Source organism: Phoenix dactylifera, unplaced genomic scaffold (genome assembly GCF_009389715.1).
Source record: "Phoenix dactylifera cultivar Barhee BC4 unplaced genomic scaffold, palm_55x_up_171113_PBpolish2nd_filt_p 000167F, whole genome shotgun sequence".
NCBI classification, from domain to species: domain Eukaryota; kingdom Viridiplantae; phylum Streptophyta; class Magnoliopsida; order Arecales; family Arecaceae; genus Phoenix; species Phoenix dactylifera.
In genome coordinates this window covers 32,875-47,817 of record NW_024067708.1, presented here as the reverse complement: position 1 = coordinate 47,817, position 14,943 = coordinate 32,875, and the positions used below count along the sequence as shown (strand labels likewise).

Below are 14,943 nucleotides of genomic sequence, written 5' to 3'. Positions count from 1 at the left end.
AAAGAATATGTCCCTTTGATAGTCAGGGATATTTATTATATGGCAGATGGTGCTGAGATTGGATTGTTTTATTTTTTGTGTAGCATTTTACAAAAATAATTATATTTTTGATAAAATTAATATTTTATATATTACGAGTATAGATATATACAATAAAATTAAAAAATAACATGTTATGAAGTATTCTAAGTAACTCTTTCTTTCCGGCTCACAGAATAAGCACCCATCCAATCCGCAGTGTCATTGCTCTATAGCCTAAAAGCCTATTCTATCTCAGTTTTGGGCTTGTTGGCTTTTCTGAATAAAAAAAATATATTTTGGGTTAGCTTGTTTGTCTGTTATTTCATGATATTTTAATTTTTAATTTTATTGAATGTTACCCACTGTTAACTTAAAAAAAAAATGGGTGTTATCCATCCGTTAACATTAAAAAAAACAAAACAGCATCCGTCGAGGTGATCGGGCCCCTTTTTCTCGTGAATCGAGCGCACCGCCGACCGCGACCATGTGTCGCGACGAGCCTTGTTCCCTTCCACGTCACTGCTTCTCTTTTCCCCATCCTTGGACTACCGACACCCCACAAGCAGCGACACGACAAATGTTGCCATCCGAAAGGCGCAGAGCCCATGGTTCTCTCTGCAGCATCACGCCTGCTCATTCACAGCTCACCAACGTGGAGATGCGCACGGACTCTGCTGCCTGCAGTTTATCATCAAACCACATTGGCTGTTCCGCAGCTGTCACAGACTTCGCTACGCTTTACTCTTATAATGACGTCTCCCCTCACTCTCCCGTCCACAGAGCCAAAGCAATGGCGATTTCCACTCTCTTCTCCTCCTTGCCTTCTGTTCTCTTCTTGCTCTTCTTGTTTTTCTCTACGGCGTCGTCGGCCAATGTCACCTACGACCGCCGCTCTCTTATTATTGATGGCCAGCGCAAGCTCCTCATCTCCGCCTCCATCCACTACCCTCGCAGCGTCCCTGCCGTGAGCTTCTCCCCTCCCCCCGCGCGCCTTTTGTCCCCGTCCATTTCTTCCCCTCTTCTAACTTCTTCTCTCTCGCTCTTGATTGATCGATTCTTTTCAGATGTGGCCCGGCCTCGTCGCCGCTGCCAAGGAAGGCGGCGCCGACGTGATCGAGACGTACGTCTTCTGGAACGGCCACGAGCTCTCTCCAGGCAATGTGAGCGTCCTTCTTCCTTGAACCTTCCTCCAATCCCTTTCTCCTCTTCATTTCTTCTTCTTTATGGAGCTGGAAGCGAGGATCTATCTTCTTCTGTCTCTTTTATTAGTACTATTTTGAGGACCGGTTCGACCTGGTGAAGTTCGTGCGCATTGTAAGGGATGCCGGGATGTACATGATCCTCCGCATTGGGCCATTTGTTGCCGCAGAGTGGAATTTTGGGTCTGTATCGGATTATTTGTTTTTTTTTTTTGCCCCACCTCTTTTTAGTTTGCGCTTGCATTGAGTGGTTGTAGTTATGGTTTCTCGGAGTTGCAGGGGAGTGCCAGTTTGGCTGCATTATGTGCCCGGGACTGTCTTTCGGACAAACAGCGAGCCATTTAAGGTTTGCAAATTGATAAAGTTGCAGTCTTTTTTCCTTTTTTTTTTTTTCTCATTGTTCATTTTTGGGATTTTTGGGGTTTATTGGTTTCGGTTGGGCCTGATGAAGTGGGATTGTCCTCGTTTCTTGGGTACAGAGGCATATGAAGAGCTTCACAACGTATATAGTGGATATGATGAAGCGAGAGAAGTTCTTCGCTTCACAGGGCGGCCACATTATCTTAGCTCAGGTGAGTATGTCCTGGCGATTTGTATCCCGTTTGTCCAGCAACTAGTTAATGTATCTGTTATAGTAATCTCCGAATGCTTACTGTCGATCCTTAATGCCACCTGTCTAGCCACAATGTGTATTATGAACTCTTCAATTAAACAGACATTCTAATTCCGCTATCAAGAGATATATTTATTGCTATAGTTTGTCATGTTGAGCTTCTACGCGATGCTTGGGTATGCTTTGCTTCGACTGTTGATATGAAATGTTCTATACCTCATGAAAAGATTGCATTTTGGTGTGGAGTTCTGTTGTTTAAGCTCATCTCTTCTGATTATCAAAGTTCTATATTAATTGTCATTTGTGTCACCAATCCGTTTTCTTTGTTGCAGATTGAAAATGAATATGGGGACATCGAAAGGGTTTATGGAGATGGGGGGAAGCCATATGCAATGTGGGCTGCGAGTATGGCTCTCTCTCAGAATACTGGTGTACCTTGGATTATGTGTCAACAATATGATGCTCCTGATCCAGTGGTAAGGAGCGCCTTTAACCATTCTTCATTTTTTGTATAAATATGCTTCCATGTCAAAAACAGGGTTCTATCTATTTAATTTGCACTATTTGTTAAGCATATTCTATTCAAACAGAGGTAATAATTTCAAATATCAAATGAAAATGGTGTAATGTAGTCATTATCCTTGCATGACCTATGTGAGGCCATCACAGAGGTGTAGTCATATAATTCCATCATGTTAAATGAGGGATTGTCAAATTGTTACTTGGTTGGTCAAATTGCCTGTGTATCTGTTATATTCTGAAGAGTGCCAAATTATTGTGTCATGTGGCCATTCCTTTCCGTGACTCTACTTGGCTGTCATAAATAATAAGAGGTGTGCATGTTGATCTTAATAAGTTCATACTGAGGGAATCCATTTAGGAGATTTTCTTATTTTTCCCTTTAATGTGTTATTTTCTTGCTAAATTAATAAATCCCATGCTTCCTTTCACAAAAATAAACTTATAAAATTTATGGCTTTTAACCATTTATATATGCATTTATTTTGTCTGCATGGCTGTGTGCTTGCATGCTAAAATTACATCCTTTCATATGTGTGAGTTTTCCTACATGCTTATTTGGTTGAATGTTCACTATGTTATCTATATTGCATTGATCTTAACGTTTTAAATTTCATATTTCTTGCAGATCAATACGTGTAATTCATTTTACTGTGATCAGTTCACACCAAATTCCCCAAACAAGCCAAAAATTTGGACAGAGAATTGGCCGGGATGGTAATTATATGTATCTGGAATTATTGTTCTTCTAATTAATCTCTTTTTTTTTTGACAGAAAAAGGTAGAAGTCCACCCTGTTGTTATAAATCATATTTTGTTAGTTTAGAGTTCAAAATTGTTCTGTTCATAAGCTTATTCCGGAGTCATCTTGGCAACATAAAAATAATTATTATGCTTTACATTATTTTGTAATTATTCTTTTATGAATGAGCTTGAATTTGATTGTAACAAGTTTGTTAAACAATACAAATTTATTAAAAATAAACATAACCAGAATGTACAATTTGAACTTTTAGATTAATTGCATAGCAGCATAGATGAACTGACTTGGTTTTGTGAGTAAGAATCACCTTTGGAGACAGGCAGCTTTTGCCATTTTCATCTAGGGTCATAACTTCTGTCCAAGATAACCTGGAAAGTAGGTATGACTATAAGGTAATACTCTTATTTTTATGTAAGATAGGCTATATAGCTAGGGTTCCTCTAAGGGGTGACTTATCAACATAGGTTGATCAGGTTGCCACCAATTAACATGTTGTTAGGGATCAAATGAGCGGGCCACTAATTTTCCTTCAACAGAAAAAAAAATGACGCAGATGTCAGACATAAGGTTGGACTTCCTACTAGGGCTACTTTGCACTTAATATTTATAAGAACTACATGGTGGAACTCAGTTTTGGTGCCATAACCAAGATAGTGACAGGCAAGGTTCCTTAAAAGGCAATCTAGATCAGAGCTACACCCACTTGTCTGGGATATTGGTCACCTCTTGGAGGGCCTCGACTCATTTGGGGTTACACATGTATTACGAGAGGCGAACAGGGCGGCAGACTGGGTCGCCTCCTTTGCAGCATATCATACTGGAGCCTCCTTATGGGAGGGAGACACCCCCATTCCGCAGGGCTTAGCCCGTATTTTGTATTTTGATGCTTCAGGGTATATTCACAATACCTAGTGAGATGCCGATTTACCCAAAAAAAAAGGGCAATCTAGGTATCAGGGACAAGGAGTGTGAAGCAACAACATGTAGGTTTGGTTGGTCATACATTTTGGCTTTCAAATTTGTTAATAAGACTTAAGTCTTCGTAGGCTTCAAGATCCAGAAGAAACGTGGTTTTCTTATTTCTAGTTGATTATATTGGTTCCAAATAAGAGCAAAATTTTGCTGTAATTATTAGCATCATTCACCCATGTAAGTATGCTTGTTCATGAATAGCATTCTTTAACCATTCGTGAAAAGAATCTTTGACTTTCCCTTCTAAACTTGCTCATACATCCAATTTTACTTATATTTTTATAAAAAGGGGCGTGCACAAGGATCTTGCAACTATAGGGTCTGGGGAGGGTTAGGTATGCACAACATTACCTCATATACAGAGAAGCTATTTCTATAATTTGAACTCGTGACACCCAAGTAACAGTGAAGCAACCTTATGGTGTCATCAGTGCATGCCCTCGTTTGCTTATATATCTATATCGGGGCAAAATCAAGAGTGAAAATGCTTGTACGTAGCTAGCACAGCCATGATCCCGTTCAAATATGTTCAATTTATTCCCATTCTATGATTGCTTTTTCCCTCTTTATTCAATTCTAAGCAATAGTTATTTTAGTTAAAACACAATGAAAATCACTATTTAATATAATATTTTTAATATTTTAATAATTTATTCACTAATTAGGAAGAAGGGAGGTTACTTTTTAAGATGTGGCGGATGGCCACCATAGGCGCTTGTCTATGGAAATAAACAAGGGAAGACTTACTGTTTATCTTCACTTTGATACGTTGAGGAACTATTTAGGTGAAATTCATTGTCAATTCTGCAGTTTCTTTCTCCTTTCTTAAGCTGTCTCTGACTCTCCTTGGATCCCTAATATAAGCTTCCCTCTGAGTACATATATTTTTGTGCTCAGATGCATATTTATGTATTATTACTTTTAATTTTATGGCTAATAAGTAGATTTTAAGTCAACAATAGCTTTACTTCTGATGCCATATCCAAGTGTTACACCTTTTGGTTAAATAAACTATAAAAATAAAACCATCGTCCTTTTTTCCTTTATGGTATGATTCATGGGCATACAATTCTTTTCTGTAGCACAGACAAAATGACCATTCATGATGTTATTTAATCTACCAAAGTAGACCTAGACGTTGTTTTAGATGGATAACCTTAGCTGCTACCTTTTGATTTGCAATATCGTATAGTCATAATTTGTATTTGCTTTTGAAATTGAATTATATTGCTGATTTGACATCCCTTGCATGCTTGACTGGCTATTTTCTCTTACACTGATCCTTTCATCCAAGGTTTGCTTGGATGATTGTAAGTGCTATTTGGAGTAACTAGGTCTTAACTTATCATTCCTTGTGCCATTGTTGTTTGTCCTATGCAGGGTCAACCAACTTTCTGTTTGGGAGGGTATGGGTGTAACAACCCAGGAGCTTACCTAAAATGGCTAGCCAGAAGATATTATTTGGATTTCTTGATCCTGTATAAGTACCCAAGATCTATCCAGCGAATAACCGATGTGGGACTAAACACACACTCGCACGGGTCCTCACATACTTCCCCCGATCAAGCCCTGACGTCCTCGTCAGGCTAAGGGTTCAAATCCATTCAGATCTAATCACAAACACTATGATCAGCCCGTGGTCAGCCTTAATGGATCCGTACTGCAATATCCCCTAGTCTACATAGGTTATGGGCCAGGTCCGCTCTAATACCTTTTGTAACAACCCAGAAGCTCATCCAAAATAGCTAGCTGGAAAGTATTATTTGGGTTTCTTGATCGTATATAAGTACCCAAGATCTACCCAGCGAATACTGATGTAAGACTAAACACACGCCTGCACGGATTTTCATATAGGCTAAGGGTTCAAATCCATTCAAATCTAATCACAAACACCATGATCGGCCCGTGGTCAGCCCTAATAGATCCGTGCTGCAGTGTCTCCTAGTCCACATAGGTTATGGGTTGGATTCGCTCTGATACCATTTGTAACAACCTAGGAGCTTACCCAAAATGGCTAGCTAAAAGGTATTATTTGGGTTCCTTGATCCTGTATAAGTATCTAAGATCTACCCAATGAATAACTGATGTGGGACTAAATACACGCCTGCACGGATCCTCACAAGAGGAATGGCCTATTTGTTTTTGTGAACTTTTGTTCAAAAAGATAGACAGTCCTGTCATGTAACAACCGGTTTAGGTTGTATTTTGGAGCTTGCGTATGTATTGTAGCATGATGCTGCACTAAGCTATGGTACACTTTTACATGGGTAAATGCATGCTGCTACAGGCAGCTTCCTATATTCACCCCCTATATTATGTTGATAATTATGCTGTAGGTGCTTAAGGTATGTCACACTGAGATGGACTGGCATTTAAATTCTTGCCTACAAGTTGAGAGAGGTAAAAAGATGGATTGACATACTCTGTGGCAACATGGCACTTGCGTGGTGTATACTTTGTTGTGCCATGCTAGTGCTTTGCATGCACTAGCATGATTGCATGCCAAGTGCATGCTGTCCCTCATATGTTTTCATAAATGTGTGTCAGTTTCATGTATTATGACACTTTATGACATGAAGTGGCCTTTGACTTCTCACCCATAATTTGGTACATGTAACACCACTGACTAGGCAACCCATGTTGGCCAAGCCGACTGATAACCTACTTGTGTGCCACACTGTGCTCGTCTTCTCAGCTTACTTATGGTGTTCCGTACTCAGCATTGCTCTTTCCACCTTGACAAAATCTATGGGCTCGTTTGGTTCGCGGGAAAAGAAGGGGGGAAAGTGTGGTCAACGGGAAAGTAATGAGATGCCTCTTGTTTGGTTGGAGTTTTCAAAGGAGAGAGAAGGGAAAGTTGTATTCCCATGGGAATATGATTCCCACATTTCATGGGAAAGTCTTTCCCATGAGAAACATGGGAAAGTTACTTTCCCATGAGGCGGGAATCACTCCATTTTTACTTTTTCCCAAAAAGTCCCTTCAGCATTAAAGAAGCATTAAAGAGGCATTAAAAACCTAATTTTTATTAAGGGCATAATAGAAATTATATATAACTTTCCTAGGAAAGTGGATGGCCAACCAAACATAAGCATCTTGGAAATTTGTCACTTTCCCATGGTCAACCAAACATGCCAAAGGTACTTTCCTAGGCATCCTCTTCCTAGGAATTTGTTTCCCAGGAATCATATTCCTAGGAAGGAAAATGCTTCCCGCGAACCAAACGAGCCCTATATGTGATCCACTGTAAGTACAGGAGGGGGCACGGTGGAGGAAAGTCCAAAGAGATTTGCATAGTGTCTCTTTGTATTATGTACTGTGGTACGTTTGCTACTGTTGTGATTCAGTTCTAGTTTCTTTGTTGTACACGTTAGAGTCTTTTGCCCTGATGAATGGAACATATGCTTCTCCCAAATTTTTGCAACGGAAACTGAACTATTCATTATGGAATCCATTTTGAATCCAAACTCTGCTTTTGGTTTTTTATGCCTCATTTTCTCACACATGACCTTTTTATAGTATAATTCTGTGAAGGCTAGCTTTATTCAACTAATACTCAATGACAATTGAAAACAGTTTTTTTTTTTTTTTTGCTTTACAAACAATGTCGATCAAAGAGGATAAATCACAAAGCATATTTTCTTAGTAGCATTAGTTTCTTATTGGTCCTCTTATTCTAGCTATCTGACAACCAATTTCCCTCAATCACACCTAATTGAAATTTTATATTTTTAATGAGAACCATATTTTTTAAAGTGGATTTGTCTGTATCAGTTAGAATGATGGTTCATAATATCATTAGAGATTCAAAACGCAGGCACATCTAAATTATAGCTTTTATATCAACTTCTTGGTGTATGGCCAGTGTTATCTTGTTGCTCCTAATAAAAGTTTCTTTATTATTATATAATATTGAGAGTTTATATGTGATTACATCTCAATATGAAAGATTAGGGTACAATATCTGTTACTAGGTTTTCGAAGGCCAATCCTATCTCAGATCTGGTGCTCTTGTTTTTGTTATTATCTGAAGTTTTCCTTCCTCATCTCCAATATCAGGTTTCAAACTTTTGGGGCCAGAAATCCTCATAGGCCAGCTGAGGATATTGCATTTTCCGTTGCTCGTTTTTTCCAGAAAGGTGGTAGCCTTCTAAATTATTACATGGTATGTGTTAACAATAATTGCAACCCCAATGTATGAGATAACAGATTTTTTTTAATGCTATCAGTGATTGATAAATACTAATTTATTATATTATTTCTGAATTGCAATTTCTTTTTTTGTTCCTTCTGCTCCCTTTGCTAATTCTCCTCTTCAAGTATCATGGTGGAACAAACTTTGACCGCACTTCTGGGGGACCATTTATCACAACAAGCTACGATTATGATGCACCTATTGATGAATATGGTGTGTTGCTTTCTAGACCCCTTTGGACGAGCCTTTTCTGCAATTTCTGGATACCATGAATTAAAAAATAATTTCCTTTGAAGAAAATTTGAATATTGATTCTATCTTTTTATAAAAATATCATATTTTGATGATATTTTGTTCCCATTTTTTCCCATCTGAAATAAGTTAGAATGAGCTTTCAGGGTTGGTGAGGCTTCCAAAATGGGAACACCTGAAGGAACTTCATAAAGCTATAAAGTTATGTGAGCATGCTCTGCTTCATGGTGAGCAAATGCTTCAAGTCCTTGGTCCTCTCCAAGAGGTGAAGTACTATCTCAATCCTTGTATCATGTCCTTAAGATAGATTCTAAGTACATTATATACTTGAGCAAAAATTTATACTGTGTAGGTTATTTATACCTGATATTTTCAATTTATGGAAAGATACTGAATTAGACTATAATAATTACTGGATACAAGTATATCTTGAACTTCAGTTTATAGTGTCCACATTTTCTAATCAATGACATCTAATCAGGAAGAAAACAAATGTGCCATATCAAAAATAAGGCAACTTAGTGGTGACTGGCATTTGTCCATTCCCCATGATTTTGTAGAACTCTATCTAGCTTCTTCAAAAAATTTCTAGTATTTTGTTTTTAGTATCTTTCCTTAAATAATATATCAGAAATTGTATATGTTATGATGTGGAAGTTGGTCTACGTTAGACACAAGATTGCCAAGTATTCCTGTATTTGTAGCATGCTGTTGTTGTTTTGAACATTTATTTCAGGGATGCAATGATTAACAATTTGTTTTTTCTTTCATCTCCTTAGGTTAACTGGGCCCTTGATGATATGCTTCAAATATTTTAATATCCTCTTGGTCAGAATTTTTTAGCTTTTTGTCCCTCATTTAGTTAAAATTGTGGCCATTTTATTTGTGCAGGTCAATGTTTATTCAGATCCCTCAGGAGGATGTGTTGCATTCATTGCTAATATGGATGAAGAAAATGATACATGGATCATTTTTCAGAACAAATCATATAATGTTCCAGCTTGGTCAGTTAGTATTCTGCCAGATTGCAAGAACGTGGCATTTAATACAGCCAAGGTGTTTCTACTTTTCCATATTCTTCTCCTTGTCATTTTTTGTATTGTAAACAAATACTGTCATGTAAAAAGGTACTAGATATTGCATTGAGGTATTAATGGAGGCATATGTAAGGAAATTGTAGAACACATTCAGGTGTCTTGTTCTAAGTAGTTCTGAGATGGAACAATGGGATGGAGACACAGAGATAGCTAAATGACGTGACTATTTTAAGTGTTTAATATTATGCCTGATATAAATTGTTGACTCATTCCTTATAAGCTCAAGCCTTTGGTTTCAATAGGTTAGTTAACATGGCATCAAAGCTAAAAGTTTGCTGGAGGTCATGAGTTCGAATACCCTTGATGCTAATTTTCTATTTAATTAGACTGGTTATTGTTTTGACTCATTGCAGTCATTGTTTTGGCTCGTTTGTTCCTCCATGTGCTTGACCTGGGCTACATATGAAGGGTGGTCTTAAGTGTAAGCCTTTGACATCAATTGATTAGTTAACATTTAATGAGTTACAGGAAACCATCTCTGAATCATTTAAAGAAGACTATTGTTTTAATGCATTAATCATATATGAGACATCATCTTAGGCCATTGATGCTCATCTGCACTATATATAAAGCCAAATCTGGGCCACGGCTGGTACCACCTGTGGTTGTGCAAAGGAAGATGATATATTTTTTTCTTTCAGCAAACTGATAAAGGCAGTGCACTTCATTTATGTGACACTCCTTTTTCCCCTCTAAGTAGAAATGCTAATTATTGCTGTCTAATAACAAAGAGTGCATATATTGGTGTTGAATGAGAAGTTTTGTGATTTTTCTAATCTGAACTATCTACACAGTTATGCAAAACATTGCATGCATCTGCAGATGCTTCATGCTAGCAAGCGTAAACAATATGCAACATTCCATATCAAAAATTCATTAAAAAAAAATACATTTCACTATTAATAAAAGAAAACATCACAATAAATAAGCTTCCAATTAACTTGGGCTTGGATCATAATGCATGATTACAGACCAACCAGTTCTTGGAGATACAGAGGTACAGAAACACCACTAACACATGTGAATCTTGACCTAAGATATGGCATCTTTACTGTGCTGGTTCATGTATCATGTTGAATATTTTGAATAAATATGGAAGCAATGACAATTGTGGTCCCAAAAGTGAAATAATTTCCATGGAATACATTCGATATATGTATATCAATTCACTGGCGCACTGTTATTTACCTGTTTAAGATATTAAAACCTTGTGTTTTCAGAACTATCAATCTTATATATTCTTGGGATGTATATTGTTTTTGCACATTTATGGTATCAACAAATATACCAATAACTTTATTAATGAGCCATTGTAGCCCTTGGATTTAGTTTGGTCATCACCACCTGTGAGATTAGGTCCTTGGTTTTTCTATGTATCCACTTGAATCCAAGCTTTCTCAATTGAATTGTAATTCCAAAACTTTCCAACCCATGTCTTTTTATTAGATTAGAGCTTTTCCACTCAAATTACAATCGCAGAACTTTCCAACCCATGCCTTAAAAAAAAAACTAATGTATAAGAGGATTCTTGTAGAACTTGGAAATTAGAGTTCACTTTTAATCTCTCTACCATAGCCTACTCAAACCCATCTCCCACCCCTAACATAAGCAAGTAAACAGCTACTTCCTTAGTCTATGTCCACTATGATCCATATATCCAGCCACTTCCATCCTTTTTATTAAGTCCCTTGGTGAGCCCACTTCCTACCTTGCTCTAATTTAAAAATATTTATAACTAGGTCATGGGTTTTGAATATAGAAGGGGAGTTTAAAGGAAAGGGATGGTTCTAATCAAGGTTTGCCGAATTGTACTAGAGGTCGTACCGGTCGGTAACTAGTTCGACACGGTATGGAGAGAGAGGGGGAGAGGAAAGAGAGAGGAAAAGAGAGAGAAAGACAGAGAGGGAGGGAGAGGACGAGGGAGGGAGGGAGGGAGGGAGGGAGGGAGGGGAGAGAGAGGGTGAGGGAGGAGGCAGAGAGAGGCTAGGGGAGAGAGGACTCGAAAGCACCCATCATCGTTATTGGGGAGGCGAGAGAAAGAGGGAGCGGGAGAGGGTGGAAAAGGGAGGGCCGAGGGAAACCTTAATGCTAAGAGGGAATGCTTGTTGGCGATGATCGAGTGGGGGGTGAGGGGATGATTGAGTGACGTTGGGGGGGGGGGACTTCATCGCGAGCTTAGGAGGGTGGGGGAGGGGGATGGTGTGGGTGGGGGACGATTGTGACCCGGGGGGTTGGGGGGGTGTTGTTTTATGAAAGGGCTCGAACCAGCTTTTAAAGAAAAGAATCATCAGTATTATGCATACGATGAACTGGGCTTTGAAGAAAAGAATCGGCTTGTAGAGAAGAATATCTCAGCTTGTTTACTGAGTTGATAGGGCAAACCATCCCGGTTCTCTGTCGGTTTGGTTTGGAACACCCCGAACTAGATAGTTCAGGGCAGTACGGCCAACCCTGGTTCTAATAATTCATTGTTAGATTTTAAATCTTTTAATTGTTTCAGAGTGTGAATAAAAATGTTTTGGTTTATTGGGTGCTTGGTGCTGCACTTTATGGAGCCTTTTGAACTCCAAGTCTTGTGTCATCATTCCTTTAAAGATGAATAGTCAACTAATATAACTAGATTAATAGAGATGTAATGGTATTGAAGTCCAACTGATGTGTTCTGATTATGGTATGCCGTATCGGCCCGAACCAGATGATATGGAGCGTACCGTACTGTACCGGTTAGGTATCGGTATTCGGTACGGATGGCGTACCGATATTCGATACACCAAAAAATTTCGTATCATACCATACCGACACTGTGCTAGTATGGCACCAGTATGGGATCCGGTATCGAGACAACGAACCTTGGTTATGATAGAATTATTATGATCTTGATAAGTCAGTAATATCATTTTTCTTTAACAAAAAAGATTACTGAGTTTTATTAAGTTAAACTTACTGGATGGCATCTCTTTGCTAATTTGCTTGAAATAAATAAGGAATAGATAAATGTCTGGATTGAAGTCCAACCACAAAAATCAAGTTTAAAATAATTTTACACTCTCTCTCTCTCTCTTTCTCTCTCTTTATCCCATCTTCTCTAGATAGGTGCCTATGTCAACCTACAAGATTCTACGATTATAGTCCCTTTCCTGATATTGTCATGTAAGTTCTTTCCTTACCACATTTACCCACAGCCCACAGAATCTGACATCCATTCACATACAATTTCAAGTTGTTATTAGTTTTATGGAATATGGATCACTATAGTTGCAATGTGGTTGTCCAAAGTAATATACTAATTTCTTTCTGTGAAGAAATGGAGTGAAGTTATTTGATAAATTTGAATAGGTAAGTATTTTTTTCTCTTTTTAGGAGAATTTGAATAGGGAAGCCAACAAAGTTGATTATATCTTTTCCTTATACATGTGCATTTGCATGTACATTTTTTATTATCTTCAAAAAATACATAACAGCAAGATGAAAAGAGTATTTTTGTTTTATGCATGTTGTTTGTACTTTGTACCAAATGTTGTTTGTTTTTTTCTAGAAATTGCTAAAATCCACCTATGTTTGCTCGGCAACTATCACATGTATGATTTTTTCTAAGAAAAAAATTAATGTGAGACAAGTCATGTTTTCTGTTGTGAATAATTCAGTAATTGTCTTTTTGCATGCCTTTTGCTTACAGTCCTAACTGGAGATCACTTTCTCCAGGTTCGATCTCAAACTTTTATAGTAGACATGGTACCAGAGAATTTGCAAGCATTAATAATTTCTCCAAAGAAAAGTTCAGGAGATCTCCAGTGGAACATCTTCATGGAGAAGGCTGGGATTTGGGGAGAATCTGACTTTGTCAGAAAGGGATTTGTAGATCATATTAACACCACAAAAGATTCCACTGATTATCTTTGGTACACTACAAGGTCAGTCGCACTAACTTATCCCATATCTTGTTAAATATTTTACCTGTCAGTGGATCATCCTGTTAAATTATAGTTTGCAGAATACACTTGAATAGCATCAAAGATATGCAATGCACAGAAAATTGATATTTATGTTTGAGGGTTTGATTACATGCCATGATGATTAATTCTTCATATGATTGCAAAACTCTAGATTTTCTTGGTTGCTGCCACTTTCAGTTTTATGCTGTTTGCCTGATCCATATATGTTATCAATGCAGAAAAGCAGAAAGAAAAAAGAAATTCCTTTCTTTGTATAGCTCTACATATAAACAAATCTTCCTTTACACCTGTCAGGCGCTTGCATAAACCTGCATCTTGTTTTAAATTCTTCCTTGTTCTTTATTCTTAACACAAATTTACCACTTAACTTTACAACACTTATATATCAGCACATGAAAAATTAGTACATCCATATAAGTTGATTGACAAGCTTCAAATCATTTTATGAAATCACAGTTTGTATGTAGATGAAAGTGAAGAATACTTGAGTGGCAGGAGCCATCCAATTCTCATGGTTGAATCAAAAGGCCATGCTGTCCATGCTTTTGTCAATCAGGAGCTTCAAGGTGATCAATCATGACAGAATCTAATGCGTGAAATTTATTCATATATGATACCTAAAATCAAAATTCAGCGACAATAGTTTTGCATGGAGGCAATGGATTCTAGTACTTGTGTTTGGCTTCTATTATATCATGTGCTGAACTTTTGTTAGTATATTGCTCATTGGTTGGTATTTCATGAGGTTTGATATTATTACTTTTTTGTTCAAGTGAGATGTGTTTCTTTTCTGATTCAAAGGAGTGCATTATTGTATCAACTTGTTTTACAAGTGTTGACAAACTTGTGTTTGTTGCATTCTGTAATTGAAGGTATTTACTTATTGAAAATTAACTATGATTAGGGGAAAAATCATAAAATTATTTTAAAACCTTTTTTCTTGTTTTTGATGTAACAATTTGAATTACATTTGGTCTTTTAAAGTAATGTCATCAAAATCTTCATGCATGTTACTCATCATAGGCGACCTTCCATGTAATATAACCAGCTTGTGAGCCTCTTGTCGCCCTTACTTCCACCACATCTAAATGTCCTTGGAAGTTATGTGAAGTAAATGTATAAAGTATCATTGTAGAGAACAAAGATTTTCTAAAATAAATTAAAGTTTGTTGCTTCATGTCATAGAAGTACATGATAATCCTTCACCTTAACAGCTATTTAAAAGCCCATACTCGCTTATGCCATGAAATGTCTCATGTTCTTCTGGTTATCATTACGTAGATTTAAGATATAGCTTGGCCAAGTGCTTTCGATGTTATGGGTAAAAGATTGGACATTTCTTTTGCACCTCATGCTTTA

At 37.5% G+C, this 14,943-nt stretch overlaps 1 protein-coding gene across 1 annotated transcript in view; it reads left to right on the top strand.

Annotated features, from left to right (window-relative positions):
* The first annotated feature begins 584 nt into the window (after positions 1-584).
* The window catches only part of LOC120105009 (beta-galactosidase 3-like), a 30,999-nt gene continuing 16,640 nt past the window's right edge, over positions 585-14,943 (top strand). Inside the window, exons 1-13 of the mRNA XM_039117050.1 lie at positions 585-985; positions 1,086-1,181; positions 1,291-1,403; positions 1,500-1,566; positions 1,700-1,792; positions 2,166-2,309; positions 2,981-3,069; positions 8,147-8,252; positions 8,408-8,495; positions 8,681-8,799; positions 9,426-9,590; positions 13,334-13,542; positions 14,041-14,150. Of these exons, the coding sequence (XP_038972978.1) occupies positions 599-985; positions 1,086-1,181; positions 1,291-1,403; positions 1,500-1,566; positions 1,700-1,792; positions 2,166-2,309; positions 2,981-3,069; positions 8,147-8,252; positions 8,408-8,495; positions 8,681-8,799; positions 9,426-9,590; positions 13,334-13,542; positions 14,041-14,150 (1,786 nt within the window). The 5' untranslated portion in view covers positions 585-598. The remainder of the gene's footprint in view (positions 986-1,085; positions 1,182-1,290; positions 1,404-1,499; positions 1,567-1,699; positions 1,793-2,165; positions 2,310-2,980; positions 3,070-8,146; positions 8,253-8,407; positions 8,496-8,680; positions 8,800-9,425; positions 9,591-13,333; positions 13,543-14,040; positions 14,151-14,943) is intronic.